Consider the following 21,633-nt stretch of genomic DNA (forward strand, 5'->3'; position numbering starts at 1 on the left):
GTGTAGACGGCGGGAGAGGCAGGCAGTCTGCTGCGGAAAGCGGCTTCTCAGAGTCCTGGCGGCCCCCTGGGGTCGAGGCTGGGACCCCCCCCCCCCCCCGCCGGGGTCGAGGCTGCCATATGGGGTGGGGACTCTGTTCCTGACATGATGACTGCCTGCTTAGGACGAGGGGACATGCTGTCTCCTCTGTGGCCGGACGCTGGCATTGTTGGCTCAGGTCTGTCACTCAGGAAGTGGGTGCAAGAAGCCAGGCCTCCCCCTGCACACGGGCCTGTGTCCCACAGGAGGAGCGGACGCTGTTCCAGCTGGACGAGGCCATCGAGGCCCTGGACGCGGCCATCGAGTACAAGAACGAGGCCATCACGTGCCGCCAGCGGGTGCTGCGGGCTTCGGCGTCCTTGCTGTCCCAGTGTGAGATGAACCTCATGGCCAAGCTCAGCTACCTCTCCTCCTCAGAGACCAGAGCCCTGCTCTGCAAGTATTTTGACAAGGTGGGTCACTGGCTCCCAGCGCCGCCTTCTGGTGCTTGCTTGGAGGGGAGCGGCAGGGGCGTCTGATGGCAGCTGCAGAGAAGGCCCTGTTTCCTCCCAAGTGCGGGGACAGAATCAGGGCTAACTCGTCTCCAGGACTGCCTCAGACTCTCCTTCCTAAAACCTTTCTTAGTGAAAGTAAGACCCAGTCCTCTCCTCACTTTGCCCCTGTCCATTGGTCCCGTCAGTGTACCCATTGGATCAGTGGTTCTCAGCAGGGAGGGTTTTGCCTCCAGGGGACATCTGGCCATGTCTGGAGAGGCTTCCAGTCACCACCGCAGTGGGGGTGGGGGTCTAGGGATGCCGCTGACTCCCCTACAACCTACCAGACAGGCACCTACAACCACACATTTTCTGCCTACCATGCCAGTAGTTCCAGGGTTGAGAAATCCTGGCCACAGGGAGATCCCGCCACTCGAGGCTCTGCCTGAGTGCTTAGGAGCATGTGACAAGGGAGGAAGGAGGTTGAGGCAGGGACAGAAAATAATCTGGTTAAAAAAAGCGCGGACTCTTTTTTTGTCATTGGGCCATCACTGCCTAGAAGACTGTCCAGGTGTCCGAGGCCCTGTCTTGGCTCAGCAGGACCCCCTGGCGGTTTCCTGGTGACCTTCACCTTGGGGTAGCGGTGGTGGCGAGTTGGCCGAATCCTGGTCGTGTCTTCCCCCCCATCCCTCCCTCACCGCGGGCACCATCTGGGGAAGGGAGCCGCCAAGGGCCAGGGGCCAAGCGTGCCTGGGTTTGGGACAGGTCGTGACGCTCCGGGAAGAGCAGCACCAGCAGCAGATTGCCTTCTCCGAGCTGGAGATGCAGCTGGAGGAGCAGCAGAGGCTGGTCTACTGGCTGGAGGTGGCGCTGGAGCGGCAGCGCCTGGAGATGGACCGCCAGCTGACCCTGCAGCAGAAGGAGCACGAACAGAGCGTGCAGCTGCTGCTGCAGCAGAGCCGAGGTGAGCGCCCCGCCGGCCCCGCCCACCCCGCCGGCCCCGCCCCCGCTTGCCCCACCCCGCCCGCTGCCCCTCACCCCTCCGGCTCGGGGTCTGTCCCGGGCAGATCACCTCGGGGAGGGCCTAGCAGACAGCAAGAGGCACTACGAGAGCCGGATTCAAGCCCTGGAGAAGGAGCTGGGCCGCCACATGTGGCTGAACCAGGAACTGAAGCAGAAACTCGGTAGCTGGAGCGCTGCCGGCCCGAGCAGGGGTAATTCTCCCCCGAACCAGCGAGCGGCCCCCGTTTCCCCGCTTTTTGCCATGTCGGGCTGAGGCCTGCGGGGAGCTGGGAAACCGCGCTAACCTCAGGTTTTCATGGGCGGGTCACGCGTCGCTCGCGGCCTCCGGCTCTGACAACAGCGCCCTCACGCCCAGTGCCAGGTGCGGAGAAGAGGACGCTGTGCCTGGAGAGTCGACCGGCCCCGGGGCCCGAAGACGAGCTCCCCGCTGCGCCCGAGCTGCTCCGGCCACAGCCCCTCCCTGACGGTGCCCCCCGCGCCCGGGAAGAGGTGCGGGACTTGGTCCGGGCCCCCCTCCCGCTGACTTGGAAACGGTCGAGTCTGTGCGGTGAGGAGCAGGGCTCGGTGGAGGAGGCGCGGCCGCGGGAGGCCCCCGAGCCCCTGGCAGGGCGGGTGCTCTCCGGTGCGGAGGTGGCTCTGCCCTGGAACTTCGGGGTCCTGGCCAAAGCCCGGCGGGACCTGCGCAGAGCCAGCCCAGGAATGATTGACGTCAGGAAAAACCCCCTGTAGGCTTGTGGGCAGAGCCTGCCTTGGGGTGGGGGACGACCCTCTGAGCCCCTGCGCAGTTCCGCTGCCTGCCTCTGCTTCTGGGAAGGACAGTCTCGATTTCCCACCGCAGATCCAGGTCCTGATCTTGACCCCATTGGAGTCTACAAATTCTGGCTACAGCCCAAATGAATGGGACTCAATTTTTTTAATATGCAGATTGATGCCCCCTTTTTCCTTTGAGCTATGGTACCATATTGCCATCTTTTGGCTTGAGAGTTTGCAAAAGGCACTTCTGGCCTCAAGCCTACGTCTGTGTGCCTGTGTTCTGGAGTTCAGCCAGAGCCAGACCCAGAACCGTCAGTGCCATCCCGGTAGGGTTTTAAATGGTCTTAGGTTTATGGTGGGAATGGGGAAGCTTTGCCTATTTTTAGAGTTTTGTAAAACCATTTTATAATAAATGAGTGTCTCTGAAAGGAGAAATAGGAGTTTGACTTGGTTTCACCTACAAGACAAGAGAATTTGATCTGAGGACATGACGGGCTTGAAAGCATGTCAGACCCCTGAACCAGGGCCAAGTGAGAATTGTGCCCCCCCCCCCCCCGCCCCGTCCTGGGTTGCAGGGCTGACTTTGAGACACGGCACCAGCCACCACTGGAGCTCTGCCAGGGTAAGTCAAGCTGAGGCCTCGAGGTTTAAACAGAAAGGCACTGAATGCTGCATAGATGGAGAGGGTTTTATTAGGACGTGAGGAAGTTAAATTCATTCTCTGTCGGGCACAGCCTTCAGCTTTGACCCATAAGGAGCCCTTTCTCCCACTTCCCAAGTGAGGGGGTGGTTGTTGGACTGGTTTTGGTCTCCCAGACGTGGGGGCTAGAAGGGAAGCCTGCTCTAAGGTCCTTGTCTGCCTCCCCTAGCAAGGGGCAGGGCTGGGTGGCAGGCCTCCTGGGAGGGGGAGTAAAACACGGAAGGGACTCTTGTGGGAATCACAGAGACCTGAGACCAGGCCCTGGTAGCTGCAGGCTCCTGGGGACCAGGCTGACTTCATCTTTTGGGCCTCCTCTGTTCAGAGCGCCCCACTTCTTCCTGTTTCTGTGCAGCCAGCCCAGGGTGACGCGGGACAGAGTAGTCAGGTCCTGGCTCAGATGAACGGAGTTTCTGGGGTAAGAATTCCTCTATGACTGGAGGCCAGAATTCCTGAAACGGCCAGAGCAAACAGCTCTCTAAGCACTGGTCTGTCCTGGGAAGGTGGTGGCTCTGGCCAAGCCCAGTGGTGGGTGTCGTATGAAGTCCCCCACCCAGTTGCATCCTAACTAGCTTATCAGCTTCTTCCGGGTGTAAGTTCTGCTGATGGGGCGTCTCCTGGAGAACGCTCGGCTGAAAGGAGATTCCTCGGCTGTCGGGGGGAGGACCTCTATGTCCTCATCTAGAACAAGCAGAGGGCATGCAGGACGTGAGCATGGAACAGAAAAGGGGCTTGAATGGGAGGGGATCCACCTGCAGAGGATGTCCCCCCAGCCCTGCCTGCGGCTCACGTGCTGAGGAAGGGCAACCTGCGCTTTCTACTGGGCTGTGCCCTCACACCAGCACGGGGCGGTGGCGGTTAGTGACTGAGAAAGCACAGTACCGTGGTCTGAATTCCTTCAGCTGTTTGTACATTTAAATTCTCGTCTTGGGGGCCGTGGCCTCCTGTGTTCCTCTACAGTTCTAGATGTTTCTCCCCTGGTAGTGCACTAAGCACCTGCAAACCAGTCCCGTCCCAGGTGGGGTCGAGGAAAGGGAATCCCATGTCCAGACGCTGAGCACAACAGCCGGTCTCTAATCCTAATCTAAGCACAGAGGTGTGACCCTCCCAGAGGTGTCCCAGAGGTGTGACTGCCAGTGCGTCACCTGCCACCTGTGCTGCCCGAAACACGCTCCTCAGGTGCCCGTGACTACATTGCACAGAGGTCACTCCTTCCAGAAGCTGTTTCACGACACACTGGAGTTCCAGCGGTGGAGTTTCTCTGGGACGAGCACAGGACCCCACAGGGACAAAGTCCTCTGTCCCAGCTCGGGCACTCCTTCCAACTCCTCCACGATCCCACTGTCTGGCAAACCTGAGCTACCTCTGGGGAGTCACCCGAAGGACCCACGTAAGTCTCCAGGACCCTCGCTGAACGAGTTACCTCTGGCCTCGTGACACTGCGAGGAAGGCGTCCTCCCTTGGAACAGCAGCGGAGAGTGGGTGAGAGCCTGCAGGCCGCTGGCCGAGAGGCAGCTGCGCAGCGCCCAGCCGGGCGGGGGCGTGGAGGCTACGGGAGGGGACAGGGTGAGCATGGTCCCGCGGCACCCCCAGACAAGGGAGCCTCCCGATGCCTCTGTGCCCAGCACCGCCAGCCGCAACCCCAGGGACACAGACTCACCTGGAAGGAACACCTCGTCGTCACCCGCGGAGGGCAGGTGCCGCCCGCTCGCACGCGGAGATGGCTCCCTGCTCCTGCTAAGCTCTGCGTCTCCTCTCGGCTCCTCACACGCTCTCTTGGTTGGAACCTCCGCTTCCTCCTTGGCAGGAAGGAGCCTCTTCCTGGAACCCAAACCGAACTGTCCCCAGGAGGCTTCCTCAGCCTGAGGCGCACAGTCCCTGGGAGGTGACTGGTCTGGTAGCCGGCACACCCCGTCAAGCTCAAAATCCCCCACGAGGGGCGTCCTGCTGCTGCCGAGTTCAAGGCCTCGTTCCCTTCTCTCCGGCTCGAGCAGGGACACGCCTGCAAGGTCAGTGCCACCGCCCACCGCCCTCTTCCTCCGCGGCCAGTCTTTAATGGTGTCGGGAGTGGTCTTCCCGCTGTGCTTGGGAGACGGGGTCCAGGGAACACCGACGTCTGTTTGAAACGGAGAGGGGGTGCTAGAGGGGCAGCGGGTGGGGGTACAGGACTGGCAGATGTAGGTCTGTCCCCCGCTCTTGCCGGGGGTGCTGTGTGAGGGGCGAAGGCAGGGGGGCGACACGTAGGTGGCTTCAGGTTTCCCCGAGGCCTTGGTGGCCCCAGGCATGCTGAGTGCAGGGAGGGCGCTCTCCTCTCCCGGGGATGTCCCCTCCTGTCCCAGAGGCTCGGCTTCGGATAGGGAGCTGGGGTCTATCTTTTTAATCCGCAGCTTGGGCAGGCCGGAAGCTTGCATCTCCAGCTCCACCTCATACGCCTGGGGGCTGCCAGAGGCTCGGGAAGGCCGAGTCGGAACTTGCGGGTTCTCCAGCTGCGTGGTGGCCCGGCGCTGCCTTCTGTCCGCGGTGCAGCGCAGGGCATAGGACAGGGCCAGGGGAGAGCTGGGCCCGCAGGAAGGTGGGGATGGAGCACTCCTGGGGTTGCACGGAGAAGGCTTCTCCTGGGCCACCACTGTCCTTGACGCCTCACCTTCTTCCGCTGGCATGACATGACCGGGCGTGCCGTCGCTGCTGTGGTGCTCTGCCTGGTCCAGGAGAGCGAGGTCGTCGGGGTCACTCGTGACAAGAGGAGAGGACATACACCAGTCACTCCTGTAGCCCGTCCCAGAATAACTGTGTCTTTCCGGGGAAGGCTGAGGAGAGAGGGTCACTTCCTTCTGGTTCTTTCTAGTGTCTGTGAGGGCAGCTGGGTTGCCAGCTGAGGTGCTCGGGTCCAGGTTAGGGGTCTCTCTCTGCCTTTTTCCAATTTTGGAAGGGGGCCGAGGGGGCACGGGGTCAGACTGGGTTATCTGTGAGATTCGGGGGGGAGTGGAAGGAACAGGACAGGAGAGAGACAAGGCTCCAGTGGGTGCTTTCAGGGGCTCTTCCCAGTCCAGTTCTTCAGGGGGAGGAGAGTCTATCGAAAATTCCCGAAATGGACTCTTGGAAATCTCACCTAAGGGAGAGGTCAAAAGTTTTTCTAGAGAAAGAGGTGGGGGAGAAGTCAGATTCGTGCTCCTCGGTGTCTTGGAGACTGAGAGGGCTTCATCCTTCCATTTCTGCACGAGTGCCTCTGCCTGAGGAGGACTCTCCTCAGGGACATGGGGACGATAGTGTGTTGGCTCCGGAGCGGCTTCCTGTAGCGCCCCCGAGGCTGCTGCTCTGGGAGGCGTTATCAGGGCAGACCCGACGGGAGTCAGACTCTCACTCCTGATCAGGGCTTCCGGGCCGGAGAGGCTCTCGGGACTGGAAGTCAGTGAAGGTGGCCAAGAACTCAGAAATCCAGGTGACTGACCCCTTGGCCTTTTGGGAGTTCTTGGCGTCTTCTTTTCGAGAGGAGAGGTTCCTCCTTTTGCCAGGGATTGTCCTTTCCGAGGAGTGACTTTGGGTTGAGACGGTGAGCCCCAGCTATGTGAGGAGTCTTTTAAGGACTCCTTAAAAATGACCTGTTTCGCAGGAGTCACCTCCGTCGGGGGCTTCTGCCGACTTTCAGGGGTACGCAGTGGCATTCGTGGGGAATGAGGGAACCTTCTTGGTGTAGCTTTAGAAGAGCTTGGAGATTTCTGGTTCCTCTTCTTAGGAGTCTACAAAGAGATGCTTATTTCAGTGCCTAAATACCATAATAACCTCTACTCGCTGTTGAGTATTTTAGTCCTCTCTAAAACAGAAAGGCAGATGGGAGATATCTGGGCAGCCAACAGAATGACCATAAGCTGGCTTTCCAACAGTGACACGTTTCCGCTTCCAGCCATGACCCAGATTTCACTTGGCTACTTTTTCTAGCACCAAACACGGAGTCTAATCTTGGGTCTGGGACAAAAAAAGTTTTCATCACGTGCACAGGCCAGCTAGACCAGGCTTTGCCTCTAACGACGTATCCCTCCACCGCTCACAGACACCTTTCTCTTCAAGGAGACAGCTCCTTCCGATCTCTGACTTGGTCTCCCTCTGCTGTTCACCTGCGTTCAACATGTGCCCGCCACGCCCCCACTATGTGCCAGGCCCCATGCGGGTGTGGGACGGGGGGTGGAGCGTCGAATATACAGACATAAGGTATAGACAACAGCTCAGGGAGGAGATCTCCCTCCCTCCCTTTCTGCAAAACGCAGTGACACACTCCCCACAGGTAGAGGAGATCAGACACCTCTTGTTTCTACAACCTTATCTGATTATCTCAAGGGAATCCTGGTCGACTGGGCATTTCACGTTCAATGAGGCACAGCCAGAGAAAACACGGTGCTGCCAGTGCACGGGCAGGGCCGTGCATGGGACAATGTGGGAGCACAAGAGCGGGCCGGCTGTCCAACCCAGCTCGCAGGAAAGGGGACAGGAACAGGGAGTCAGGTCTTTAAGAATGGGGGTCAGAGGTAGAGGCCGAAGGTGGGGAAGTGGGGAAGAGGGAACTCTTGTGCCTTTGCTCTGTAGTCTTCTGTGCCTACAGTGAACAGCAGCAGCTGCGTGCACTCTGATGTTGTTGGGAAAGTGGATTATTGGTTGGGGGGGGGCGGTGCAGTGGCAGCCCACAGAGGCCCATGCTTGTCTGGGGAGGACTGAACCTGGCCCTAGAGATCAGTGGTCTTCAGACCCATCCCCAGAACTTTGTCCTCCCCCAACCTCTAAGCAGTTTATTGGGTTTCCAAACAAATATTTTTTTTTAACACGAGAGTTCCATTTTAGGAAAACCTAAAACCCTGCTTGAACAAAGAATGGTAGAGCTTTAAGCATAGTGTTGCGGTGTGAAAGATCACTCTGGCCTCTAGGGGCAGGATGGACATGAGAGGGAAAAGGAATGCAGGCAGGAACTGCACAGGAGGGAGAAGAGGGAATGAATTATGAAATTCAGTCTGTAAATAAAAGTGGCAGGACGGACTGCTTGGCTCTGTCCCAGAACAGGGAGCAGTCCAGAGTGACTGGATCGGGCGGGCGATGTAAGGGAAACAGAGGACTGACCCCTGCGCATTTCAGAAAGATATATACGTAGCGTATGATAAAAATGGTGGGTGACCCTAACAGGGGTGGGTGACCCCAACTAGAGGAGAGCACTTCTATTTTCTCCCCCCGCCCCAACAACAGCCCCAGCCAGACTGCTGCCTCACGCCCCCACGTACCCAATGATCATTCATCTCGATCAACCCCACCACCCCTAAAGAGCGAGTAGTAGTGACAGATCACCTGCTTACTTGTTCATCCCTGACAGACTCAGTGGGTTTTCTGGGCCATGTCTCTGTTTTCCCCTTAAGACCACACTTTTTTAAACATTGAAGAAATATTATACCTGATAAGCTGTGGGTATCTCAGAGCCTGGTGGGTTTCTTGAAGATCTCTGAATTCGAGCTGAACCCTTCTCTGAGGGACTGACCATCTCGGACAATGCCCCGAAAAGCAGCCTCTTGGGAGAATGAATACTTTGGTTTGGAAAATTTTCTCTTTGGCCTGCAAGTCAAAAACAGTGAGTCTTTCTCAGCTCCTGCTCTCCCGATACTAAGAGAACAGCCAGTCCATACAAGATGACAGTTTGACAATGTTTTAGAGCAAGTGGGAGTGGGGAGGGATCCCACCTAGTTACGCCAGCAACTACAGTTATGGCTGCCATCTTGAATTTTAATAAGCTGGTGAATGAACTTCAGCTCTTACATGTTAGGCAAGTAAAACTATTTATAAATATAAAAGCACATGACTGAGGTTCCAGACTAATGGATAAAAGCATGAAGGCCAAACCTGTATCACCTTCTAGCTAGGACATCTGAGTGTAGAATGTGAGCACAGGTAGAAATAATGGGTAATTCCTGTTGAATGGATAATTACCCCGTAAGGATAGTGTGGATGACCAGCTGGAATAATCCAGAGGGAGGACACTGTTAACAAAGGTCCTGGATTGTTCGTCACCCTGAACCTCTCATGGACATACCTGTTCTACTGCTCTAGCGTCAAGCAAGAAAATGTCAAATTTTGTACTTTTCCCAAAAACACTTCCTGCCAAGTAGGCCTAGACTTCTGAAGGCAGATGAACAAGCATCTTACCTGACTTTTCTTGCTGGAATGAGTGAACTCTTTGCACACTTCGAGACGTTGGCTGAGATCCAGAATAGAAGGAACCAGAATTTGTCCTGCTGAATGACAACTGTTTGATTCGAGGACTTCGTCTCAAGCTTACTTCTGCAAAACCAGAATCCCAGTTAGTATCCAGGGAGAAATGCAAGCTTTTTACGTTTTCCTACGTATGAAATGGATAAAATTTATGTAATACCACATACAAGATGGAAATTTGACAAAGATGGAGACTTCTGAAGTGTTGTAACAAAGCTACAGAGGGTATGATATATGGCCCCAAATGGTACAAAAAAAACCATTGAGCCACTAGACTGTCACCCTCACAAGTCTCAACTGCCAGCCTTTTAACCACAATGTTGGGTGGGGGGAAAAAAAAGCTTTGTATAGTGTGACTTTTGTAAATTTTTAAAATTTAAAAATTGCAGTTTTCTTATTTATGTCACATACATTTGTACAGAAATGGCACCTGTAAGAGTATTATTAAAACTAAAATGTAGGGGCGCCTGGGTGGCTCAGTGGGTTAAACCTCTGCCTTCGGCTCAGGTCATGATCTCAGGGTCCTGGGATCGAGCGCCGCATTGGACTCTCTGCTCTGCAGGGAGCCTGCTTCCTCCTCTCTCTCTGCCTGCCTCTTCACCTACTTCTGATCTCTGTCTGTCAAATAAATAAATAAAAGATCTAAAAAAAAAAAACTAAAATGTTAAACAGTATTTCTAAGTGGTGGGATTACGAAGTGACTGTTAAAATTTTGCTTCTGTTTTCTGATTTTTATACAATAAGCAAATTACTTGAATCATTAAAAAAGTTTTTTTTTTTTTTTTTTTTAGGAAACTCCTGCATCACTTTTTTTTTTTTTTTTTTTCTTAAAGATCTTATTTCTAAGTAATCTCTACACCCAACATGGGGCTTGAACTCACAGTCCCGAGATCAAGAGCCACATACTCTGCCCACGGAGCCAGCCAGGTGACCGCACATGCACTTTTAAAATAAACCACAGCTCTTTGTATTACACAGTGGTCGGCCTGTACCCTGAATTCCATTTCTACTGTGGAAAAAGATTTCTCCAGGAGTCCCCTTGGTAAATTCTGTGTAAGAGACCATTTACTAATAAATATTTACTGATCTATACTGTGGACTCAGAGCTGTCACAACATCTGTAAAATATCTTGGGATATGCTAAGCGACAGACAACTCAAGTACAGAAAGGTTTTCACAGAAACTAGTTGAAATGCAACATAGAAGAGGGGCTCCTGGGTAGTTCAGCTGGTTAGGCATCTGACTCTTGATTTCAGCTCGGGTCTTGATCTCAGGGTCGTGAGTTCAAGCCCCGTGTGCGACGCAAAACAAATGGAGGCAATACCGTCTGCTCCTTTTTCTGGGGATTCTTCAACAACTTCAATATCAGGACCAGGGTCAGACGACCTTAAGGAGTAACAAGTGCAAGGGTTATTCAGTGTCCCTCGTTATCACTCATGCTCAGTGCACATTAGAGACCCAGCCTCTCACCTCCCACAGAGGAAAGACCACGGGGTTTGATACTGCCAGTGTCGGCATGCTCGCGCACTGCACGGTCCAAAGTAAAATATTTAGGACACTTTTTTGGAAAGCAGTTTTACAATATATAAAAACTAATTAGAAATATGTATGCCTTCTAACCCACCAATTTCACCTCTTGCAATTCGTCCTACAGATTCTTACACAAGTATGTTAAATCTGTACACAAATAATGTCTAGATGAAGCCTTCCCTGGGCTCCCCATTGTTCCTGTGAAGGGCAGCTAAAAACCCAGGACGTTATACATAAAATGAACTACAGACTAAAAGGTAGTGAAAAGAGGCAGACTGGCTGGGGACCTTAAGATCCCAGGAGAGACAGGACAGTGAGCTCCTGGAGTTACCTTTTTGCTTCATAGCTCCCAGACTGGGTGCTGGGGGGACGGCAGCCCAAATACATCGACAGGTACAAACAATGCCCTTCAAGCCAGTTCTCACAGCTAAAGAAGCAGGAAAGGGGCAGCCTAGCAGGACGAACTTCCAGACACTAACTGCTGTGGAAAACTGTGGCCCAACCACACCCACAGGCCAAGTTGAGATCCTAGACTTCCAGCCTTGCCTAGCAGCCGTGACTCCCTCCATCCAATGATGAGTGGTTTAAAAAATGTTGAATATGTACTTGATAGAAGGCTGCAAAGCGCCTGGGCATGTAAGCGTGCGCAGACACACACACACACACACACACACACACACACATGAACTATGGACACCACAGATAAATCTCAAAATAATTATGCCAAGTGAAAGAAGGAAAAGTACATTCTGTGTGGTTCTCCAGCCCTCAAAGAATTTACAGAGTGCTCAACACTTTGGTTATAAGCAAGACAGTTAAGATGTGAGTCACAGGAGGCTTGTGGAGATGGACAACAAGCCCACAAGACCATTAGCAAGGCCAAGGCAGTGCACAAAGCAGCTGGACAAGGATATTACTCACCTGCCCTTTATTTGTCTATGAAGGAGCCTTCTGGACACTTGCTTATGTACGGGAGTCTCAGCCACGCTCCTTGTCAGCAGTCTGTGATAACCTAAGATATAAACAGCACAAATGTCATTTAACCTTATCAAAAAGCAGCAGCAAGCCCCAGGCGGACAGTTTGAACTTAGGTATGGCTTACTACTCATGCTGGAGTGGTTTTTGTTTGCACTTAGTGGTTTCTGGGCTAATGTCTGACCAACCCCAGGACTCGATTTAACATGGTAACAATAGTTTATCAGCATTACAGACTAAATAATAAGCCAATGTAAAATACTATAAAATTCTTCTCTAATAAACAATCCTGAAAAACAAAGCAAAAACACTTATTAGAGCTAATATATTCACTCATCAGTGGTTCTTCTATTTATGATTAAATGAACTAAAGTATGCAAAAATGCTGATATGCCACACAGCTTTAAGGTATTTAATAATAAGATCCAGCCAGCTGGCATAAATTTCCACAGTAAAGTATACAACTAAGCTGCTCATGGGAGGTCAAGTTTAAAGGGAGTTAAAAGTAGCTAGGAAGTGGGATGCCTGGGTGGCTCAGTCAGTTGTGCATCTGCCTTTGGCTCAGGTCATGATCCTAGGGTCTTGGGATCAAATCCCATAATGGGCTTCCTGCTCAGGGAGGGAGCCTGCTTCTCCCTCTGCCTGCCCCTCCCCTGCTTATGCGCTCTCCCTGTCTCTTTGACAAATAAAAATCTTAAAAAAAAAAAAAAAAAAAAAGATTCTCTCTCTCCCTTAAAAAGAAAAACAGTGACTCGGAAGACAAAGGATATCAGCTGGAACCATAAGGACCTCTAGAAATAACTCTCCTCCATAAAAGGAATGAGAACACTGGGCAAAAATGGGCAAAATCAGTTTTAGAACACTGGAAATTAACCAGTTTATAACAATCCGAGAAACACTGAATCCTAGTAACAGCAAGCTTCACAGAATTTTATCTTGCCTGGGTCCTGACCCCCTTCTCCCCTGCCCTGTAGCCTTGAGAACCAACAGTATGCAACCACACTGCAAACCAACAGCGTGGGGGTCTGTGAATGGGCTGAACAGGACCGAGGCTCTTCCAAAGTGCCACTCCCAGCTATCATCATCTGACCTGTCTGGCAGCTTCCTGCAAAACCCCACGCATGAGGGTGGTCTCTGTTGGACCTCGGAACTCAGTGCAAACCACCTCTGTCCAGGGAGCACTGACTGAAACCAATGGGCAGTGACCATAAACGTTACAGCTGCCAGAGGGAGTGGTAACAGCGGGGGCCAACATGCTAACCAGGAGTTTAAAAGGGAACACTGGGGAAGGAGACGTCTACAGGGGCCTTTGCAAACCTCCAATATACTCCTGGGAACCTCAAATTCCATGCAATGTAGGGGCGTGTGTGTGCCCTGGAGAAACCTCTGAGGCCTGAGCTGTCAACCGCGACTAACCTCGAGGCCTCCAGCACTCAGCCAGGCGGCTTACGTTTCTCTCTTAGGGTTTGAGCCCAGGCACCTAGGACCCTCGACAAAGACTGATAAACTTACTGGTTCCAGGCACTGAAGGAAATCGGTCCGATCACCAGCGGGACCACTAAGCTAACTGAGCAGACGTCAGCGGCCACACAGGACAGAATACAGGCTTTAAAGAATTAGTTCAGGAAAGTCACCTGACAACGGCACCAACGGTAACAACCAACCCTGGCTGGGAGGGGCAGGTCTGTCAGAACTGCCTTGTTATGTCCAGTTGTCAATAAAACATGAGACATGCAAGAAGCAAGAGAGTTTGGTTCAGGTGCAGGGAAAGAGAAAAACCAGTCAGTGGCAGCAGTCCCTAAGGAATTCCAAACACTGGATTTGTTAGACCAAGACTCTAAATTAGCTGAAATATGTTCAAGGACCTAAAAACACCACATTCAAAGAACCAAAGGGAAGTAGGAGACTGAGGACTTGCCCCAAAGACAGCATCAATAAAAAGACAGAAATCCTAAAAAAAGAAACAAGCAGAAATTGTAAAGCTGAGAAATGAAAATATTAGAATGGCTTAGCCACAGATATGAGGTAGGAGAAGAGTCAACAAATTTGAAGGTGGCTTAATTTAAATTATCCAGTCTGAGGGGCAGAAAAAGGATGAGAAGAAACTGTCTCAGACACCTTCAAGTGCAACATCCACATAAGAGGAATCCCAAGAGAAGAGAGAGAAGCACAAAGAACTTCTGAAGAAATATGGGCTGAAAACTTCCCAACTTTGATGAAAGACATTACACATCCATGAACCTCACTAACCCAAGTAGGATAAAGTCAAAGAGAGCCACACTTAACAAATCCTAATCAAACTGTCAGAAGTCAGAGAGGGTCTTGAAAGGAGCCCAAGATCAGGGAATTCCTCAAGTACAAAGGAACTTCTAGAGGGGCTACAGCTGGTTTCTCATCAGAAAGGAAGGACAAAAACACTGTGATGATGTACTCCAGGGGCTGAAAAGACTTCGCCAAGAATTCTCTATCCAGCAAAGTTATTGTTCAAAATGAAGGAAATTAGCACATACCCAGATTAAAACAAATTCCCCCCAAAAAACACAAGAGAATTTTTAAGTAGAAGACCTGCCCCACTAGAGGGAGTCCTTTAGACTGAAAGGGCACTCAAGGGGAGAAGAATCTGTGGGAAGAATTAGCACCAAGGAAGGAACTACATAAAAAAATAATATAATGCACAACACAAAAGCATTTTTTGTTTGTAACTGTTTTTCTCCTAGGAGTTAAAAGATAAATCAATAATTATAAATTGGTGTCGATGGGGAGCCTGGGTGGCTCAGTCAATTAGGTGTCCAACTCTGGATTGCGGCTTGGGTCTCAATCCCAGGGTCCTGAGTTTGAGCCCTGTGTTGGGACACCACACTGGGTTGTGGGGCCTACTTTAAAAAAATAAATACAAATGAAAAATAAATTGGTGTTGATGGGCATACAACGTACAAAGATGTAATGTGTATAACAGTATAGCATGAAGGAGGGAGTAGGAAACAGAACTGAATTTATAGGAGCAAAGTCTTAGAATGCTACTGAAATCAAACTGGTATTAATCTGAATGAGGCTGTTATAGGATATTAATCATAATCGGGAAATAGGGGTGATGTTCCACAAACTAGTGCCATAGAAGCTCTTGGGGTTGGTCTCTCCACCAAAAACAACTAGTAAGCTGGGGGGGGTATGATCAGAAGCAAGTATTTTGGAACTATGGAACCCTACTGGACACTTGTAACAATAAGGGAAATGCTTTATATGAAAGGGAGATGCTGATTTTCGGGAAGGGAATGCCATGCATGGATAGCTATGATCTCCTTTCCTCAGCCCTGCTGCAGTGGTGGGGAGAGGCCCACATTCTGGGAGCAGCTGGCTGGTGGTAGAGCAGACAGACAGTGGGGACTCTGTCCTCCAAACGTGGGGCTGTGTGCTTTGTGGACTCCTGAGTGCAGACAACTGCCTCGGTTTTGGACCTCTCAGGATGCAACAGCTTTCCCTCAATGCACCCTGGAAAGATTTTTTTTTTTTTAAGATTTTATTTATTTATTTGACAGACAGAGATTACAAACAGGCAGAGAGACAGGCAGAGAGAGATGGGGAAGCAGGCTCCCCGATGAGCAGGGAGCCTGATGTGGGGCTCAATGCCAGACCTTGGGATCATAACCTGAGCCCAAAGCAGAGGCTTTAACCCACTGAGCCACCTAGGTGCCCCTACCTTGGGTAGATTTTTAAGATTTTTATTTATTTTGAGAGAGAGAGAGAGAGAGAAAGAACGTATGCAAGTGAGAGAGAGACACTCAAGTGGATTTCACGTGGAGCACAGAGGCCGACTCAGGGCTCCATCTCACAACCCTGAGATCATGACCTGAGCTGAAATCAAGAGTCGGACATTTAGCCAGCCAAGCTACCCAGGCACCTCATCCCTGGGAAGATTTAAAGAGACAAGAATACCTTCTTGGTTTTCCCTTTTTGGAGTCAGACATTTAAGGAAATCTTTGTCAGGTCACTGATTAACCACAGATAGAAACTTCCGTGACCACACACAACATGGAATAATAAAAGCCTTACAAAAAGTTTGGAAAACAGAGCTGATGCCCTCAATATGTTAAAAAAAAAAAAAAAAAAAAGTTAAGGACATCAAATCAAGTTTGCTTTCTTCTTTTCTTAAAGATTTTATGTATTTATTTGTCAAAGAGAGAGACACATGCAGAGAGAGCACAAACAGGGGGAGAGGCAGGCAGAGGGAGAAGCAGGCTCCCTGCTGAGCAAGGAGCCAATGAGGGACTCGATCCCAGGGTCCTGGGATCATGGCCTGAGCTGATAGCAGATGCTTAACCAACTGAGCCAACCAGGCATCCCCAAATCAAGTTTTCTAAATATGCTAATGAGCTCAAGAAAATAATGAAGAAGTAAATGAAATCAGGAAAACAATGTATGACAAAATGAAAATATCAATAAATTGATAAAAATTATTAAAAGAGGGATGTCTGGGTGGCTCAGGTCATGATCCCAGAGTCCTAGGATCAATTTCCATATCGGGTTCCTTGCTCAGCAGGGAGCCTGCTGCTCCCCCTGGCTTATGCTCTTCACTCTCTGACAAATAAATAAAATCTTCTTAAAAAAATTATTAAAAGAAACCAAATTCTCAAACTATTCCAAAAAATAAAACAGGAAGAAAATTCCTAAATTTATTCAACAAGGCCAGCATTATCCTGATACTAAAACCAAAGACACTACAGAAAACAACAGGCCAGTATCTCTGATGAGCATAGAGACAAAAATCCTCAACAAAATATTAGCAAACTGAATCCAGGAATATATTAAAAAAATATTCACCACAATCAAGTTGGATTTATTCCAAAAAAGCAAGGGTGATTCAATATTTGCTAATCAATGTGATCTATCACAGGAACAAGAGAAAATACAAACCAAATGATCCTCCCAAGAGATACAGAAAAAGCATTTGACAAACTACAGCATCCACTTATGATAAAAACTCCCAGCAAAATAGGTTTAGAGGGAACATACCTCAAGGTAGTAAAGCCATAGATGAAAAGCCCCCACAGCTAACCTCATACTCAATGGTGAGAAACACAGCTTTTCCCCAAGATCAAGAGTGTCTACTCTCAATTGCTTTTAGTCAACACAGCGCTGGAAGTCCTAGCTGCAGCAGTCAGACAAGACATAAAAGGCATCCAAATTGGTAAGGAAGAAGTACGACTGTCACTATTGGCAGATGACACAATACCATATAGAGAAAACCCTAAATATCCCATCAAAGAGCTACTAGAACTGATAAATAAATTCAGTAAAGTTGCAAGACATTAGTATGCAGAAATGTTACATTTTTTTTTAAAGATTTTTTATTTATTTCTTTGACAGAGACAGATCACAAGCAGGCAGAGAGGCAGGTAGAGAGAGGGGGAAGCAGGCTCCCTGCCCAGCAAAGAGCCCAATGTGGGGCTCGATCCCAGAACCCTGAGATCATGACCTGAGCCAAAGGCAGAGGCTTTAACCCACTGAGCCATCCAGGCGCCCCAGAAATGTTACATTTCTACACATGAGTAATGAAGTAGCAGAAAGAGAAAGAAAACAGGAGCACCTCGGGGGCTCAGTCAGTTAAGCATCTGCCTTTGGCTCAAGTCCTGATCCCAGGGTCCTGGGATCAAGCCCTGCTTTGGGCTCCCAGCTCAGCGAGGAGCCTGCTTTTCCCTTTCCCTCTGCCCCTGATCGTGGGCTCTCTCACTCAATCTCCCAAATAAATAAATAAAATCTTATAAAGTATAAAAAATTAGGAAAAAAAAATCCCATTTGTAATTCTACCAAAAAGAATAAAATACCCAGGAATAAACTTAACCAAGGAGTTAAAAGACATGTATGATGAGTACTATAAAACACTGATGAAAAAAAATAGAAGATGGCACAAATAATTGGAAAGCTATATCATGCTCATGTATTGGAAGATTTAATATTGTTAAAATGTCCATACCATCCAAAGCAACCTACACATTCAATACAATCTCTATCAAAATACCAATAGCATTTTTCACAGAACTAGAACAAGTAATATTAAAATTTGTATGAAACCACGAAAGACCCCAATTAGCCAGAACAATCTTCTCAATTCCAGATTTCAAGAGCTACTACAAAGCTGTAGTAATCAAAACAGTATCGTACTAGCACAAAAACAGACTTAGATCAATAGAACACAACAGAAAGCCCAGAAATAAACCACCCTTATATGACCAATCTACAACATAGGAGGTAAGAATATGCAATGGCAAAAAGACAGTAACTTTAGAAAATGGTGGTGGGAAAACTGAACAGCTACATGTGGAAGAATGAAACTGAACCACTTTCTTACACCATACACAAAAATAAAATGGATTAGAGACCTAAATGTGAGACCTGAAACTGTAAAAATCCTAGAAGAGAGCACAGGCAATAACTTCTTCGACACCAGCCTTAGCAACTTCTTTTTTAAATATGTCTCCTCAGACAAGGAAAATGAAAGCAAACAAATTGCTGGGACTACACCAAAATATAAAAAGTTTCTGCACAGCATAGGAAACCAACGAAACGACCAGGCAACCTACTGAGTGGGAGAAGATATTTGTAAATGACATATCCCATCAGGGGTTACTATCCAAGATAAGAACTCGAGCAAGTCAACTTTTGCCAAAAAATAATCCAATTAAATGGGCAGGAGACCTAAAACAGACATTGCTCCAAGGACATCCAGATGGCCAAGAGACACCTGAAAAGATGTTCAACACCACTTATCATCAGAGAAATGAAAATAAAAACTACAATGAGCTATCACATCACAGCTGTCAGAATGGCTAAAATCAACACAAGAAACAAGTGTTGGCGAGGATATGGATAAAAGGGTAGCCCGGGCACTGTTGGTGGAATACAGGCTGATGCAACCACTGGAGAAAACAGTATGAAGATGCCTTAAAAAATTCAAGAATCGAATGATCATACAATTCAGTAATTCCACTACTGGGTATTTACCCAAAGAAAATGAAACCACTAATTCAAAAAGATACAAGCACCCCTGTGTTTACTCCAGCTTTACAGAGAGCCAAGATGTGGAAGCCATCCAAGTGTCCACTGACAGATGGAAATAACTGTGGTATATATGCAATAGAGTATTACTCAATCATAAAAAAAGAATAAGATCTTGGTATCTGTGACGACATCAATGGTCCTGGAAGGCATTTTGCTAAGTAAAGTTAAGTCAGAGAAAGACAAATACCATATGGTTTCATTTACATGTTGAATCTAAAAAAACAAAACAAAAACTCCAGACTCTTAAATACATGGAACTGGTGGTTGCCTGAGGGGAGGTGGGTGAGGGATGGGTGAAATAGATAAAGGAAACGAATTTTCTTTCTTTTTTTCCCCAAAGATTTTATTTATTTATTTGACAGAGAGAGACACAGCAAGAGAGGGAACACAAGCAGAGAGAGAGAGGGAGAAGCAGGCTTCCCACTGAGCAGAGAACCCGATGTGGCGCTCAATCCCAGGACCCCGGGATCGTGACCTGAGCCGCAGACAGACGCTTAATGACTGAGCCACCCAGGAACCCTGGGAATTAATTTTCAATTATAAAATAAATAGATCGGGGCACCTGGGTGGCTCAGTGGGTTGAGCCTCTGCCTTCCGCTCACGTCATGATCTCAGGGTCCTGGGATCGAGCCCCACATTGGGCTCTTTGCTCGGCGGGGAGCCTGCTTCCCCCTCTCTCTCTGTCTGCCTCTCTGCCTGCTTGTGATCTCTCTCTCTCTGTCAAATAAATAAATAAAATCTTAAAAAATAAAAAATAAAATAAATAGATCAAACAGATGAATAGTAATGCACTCCACCCAGCAAAAGCTGAATGCACATTGTTCTCAAGCGTACACAGAACGTTTTCCATTAACAGAACAAATGGTAGAGCATAAAATGAGTCTCAGTAAACAAGATTAAAATACAAGGTTTGTTTTCCAGCCACAATGGAACGAAATTAAAAATTAACAACAACAGGACCGTCTGGGTCGCACAGTGTGTTAAGCCTCTGTCTTCGGCTCGGGTCATGATCCCAGGGTCCTGGGATCGAGCCCCGCATCAGGCTCTCTGCTCAGCAGGGAGCCTGCTTCCTCCTCTCTCTCTGTCTGCCTCTCTGCCTACTTGTGATTTCTGTCTGTCAAATAAATAAATAAAATCTTAAAAAAAATTAACAACAGCAGGAAATTTGGGAAACTCACAAGTACAGGGAGGTTAACACATTCTTAAATAACCAATGGGTCAAAGAAGAAATCACAAGGGAAATCAGAAAATATTTTGAGATAATGAAAACAAAATACACCCAGACTTAGAGGATACAGTTAAAGCAGTGCTTTGAAGGGAATTTGCACCTGTAACGCCTGTATTTAAAAAAAAAGATCTCAAATCAATAACCTAAACTTAAGCTTAAAAGCTCTTAGATCAAACTAACACCAAAGCAAATAGAAGGAAGGAAATGATAAAGACTGCATAGGAAACCAATGAAATCAAGAATTAAAAACAACATTTTAAAAAATCAATTAAAACCAAAAGCTAGTTCTTTGAAAAGATCATTAAATTGACAAACCTATAACTAGACTGACCAAGAAGAGAAAAAACCCAGCCTCCCACTGGGAAAGTCAGGGGAAAGGGAGTGACCGCTAATGGAATGTGGTTTCTTTCTAGAGTGATTAAAAAGGATCCACAATTCATGATGATGGTTGCATAACTTTGGGACTCTAACCAACACAGATGAATCATATTTAATTACTAAAAGAACAAAAAAAGCAAAAAGTAAAACAAACAAACAAAAACCTCCAAAAGATCTGAAAACAACTGGTCACTATCCTTCCTTTCTTTTTCATTGGTTTTGTAAACTAGATGTTTGTTTGTGGGGTGGACTGGGCAGACACCAGGATTAAGTCTTCAAGCAGGCTTGGAGGGAGAGAGGCCCCAAGGGGAAGACTGATGGTAACCACAGAGAAGAAAACAGAAGATCAGTGAGCTTCTCCAAGAGTTGGGAGGCTGCTTTGGATACAAGAGCCCCCTTTCTCTTGGCTACCCTAAAATATAGTACCTTTGGTCCTTTTGCCATTGTCAAGTTTACACTCCAGACCTTCCACTGCAGACACGGAGTGGCTTCTAGGCAACCCTCGCTTTGCCGATCTCTTTGAAGGAGAAATCATTTCCTGGTTGAAGAGATTTCTTCGAACTTTGGTCACTTCTGAAAGCATCAAAAAAAAAAAAAAAAAAAAAAGAAAGAAAGAAAGAAAAGCAACATTTACTAATATTCACATTTACTAATAGATTTCCTTAAATACTATACTCACATGATGCAAACTATTACCCTTACAAATTCAGTTTATTTATTTATTTGTTCATTTGTCAGAGATAGCACAAGCAGGGCAAGCAGCAGGTGCAGGGAGAGGCAGGCTCCCAGCTGAGCAGAGAGCCTGATGTGGGACTGGATCCCAGGACCTTGGGATCATGACCTGAGCCCAAGGCAGAAACTTAATCAACTGAGCCACCCAGGCGCCCCACAAATTCCATTTAAATCCAACTTTTCAGGAACATAAGTAAGGCCCACATCACTTGAGTCTGTCCTCATTGTAAAATGGACACAATCCTTAAGAGTTTGGCTAATGTAGATCAGTGTCCTTTTACTAAATACCATTACTATGATGATTTTCCTCGCTTTTGACTACTTTGTATTCTGCTCAGCTCCAAGGAGAGGAACTGTTCCTTTCAATTCCACAAATCTCATTCTTCCTCTTATATTTTACATATTTGCTGGGCTATGCTCTTCCTGACTCCAGGGCATGAGAACTGTGTGACCACTCAGACTCAAAGTTAGGAGAAACAGCTCCTAAGTTAGAAACTACCTGACAAAGC

At 48.5% G+C, this 21,633-nt stretch overlaps 2 protein-coding genes across 8 annotated transcripts in view; one reads left to right on the forward strand and one right to left on the reverse strand.

Annotated features, from left to right (window-relative positions):
- The window catches only part of KIF7 (kinesin family member 7), a 28,859-nt gene extending 23,502 nt beyond the window's left edge, over nt 1-5,357 (forward strand). The window contains exons 16-21 of one of the 6 annotated variants that reach the window (XM_032345494.1): nt 285-491; nt 1,278-1,476; nt 1,580-1,726; nt 1,891-2,082; nt 2,864-2,910; nt 4,080-4,415. In XM_032345494.1, the coding sequence (XP_032201385.1) occupies nt 285-491; nt 1,278-1,476; nt 1,580-1,726; nt 1,891-2,082; nt 2,864-2,910; nt 4,080-4,115 (828 nt within the window). In that variant the 3' untranslated portion in view covers nt 4,116-4,415. Of the gene's footprint in view, nt 1-284; nt 492-1,277; nt 1,477-1,579; nt 1,727-1,890; nt 2,724-2,863 lie in introns of those variants that run through there. The other 5 variants (XR_004286259.1, XM_032345492.1, XM_032345495.1 and 2 more) reach the window with 5 other exon arrangements.
- The window catches only part of TICRR (TOPBP1 interacting checkpoint and replication regulator), a 42,770-nt gene continuing 24,099 nt past the window's right edge, over nt 2,963-21,633 (reverse strand). Inside the window, exons 15-22 of one of the 2 annotated variants that reach the window (XM_032345484.1) lie at nt 20,819-20,965; nt 11,677-11,767; nt 10,550-10,611; nt 9,160-9,294; nt 8,414-8,571; nt 4,646-6,722; nt 4,409-4,534; nt 2,963-3,666 (exon numbers count right to left, since the gene is read on the reverse strand). In XM_032345484.1, coding sequence (XP_032201375.1) covers nt 3,554-3,666; nt 4,409-4,534; nt 4,646-6,722; nt 8,414-8,571; nt 9,160-9,294; nt 10,550-10,611; nt 11,677-11,767; nt 20,819-20,965 — 2,909 coding nt within the window. In that variant the 3' untranslated portion in view covers nt 2,963-3,553. Of the gene's footprint in view, nt 3,667-4,408; nt 6,723-8,413; nt 8,572-9,159; nt 9,295-10,549; nt 10,612-11,676; nt 11,768-20,818; nt 20,966-21,633 lie in introns of both variants that reach the window. The other variant, XM_032345483.1, reaches the window with a different exon arrangement.

Source organism: Mustela erminea, chromosome 5 (genome assembly GCF_009829155.1).
Source record: "Mustela erminea isolate mMusErm1 chromosome 5, mMusErm1.Pri, whole genome shotgun sequence".
Taxonomy (NCBI): domain Eukaryota; kingdom Metazoa; phylum Chordata; class Mammalia; order Carnivora; family Mustelidae; genus Mustela; species Mustela erminea.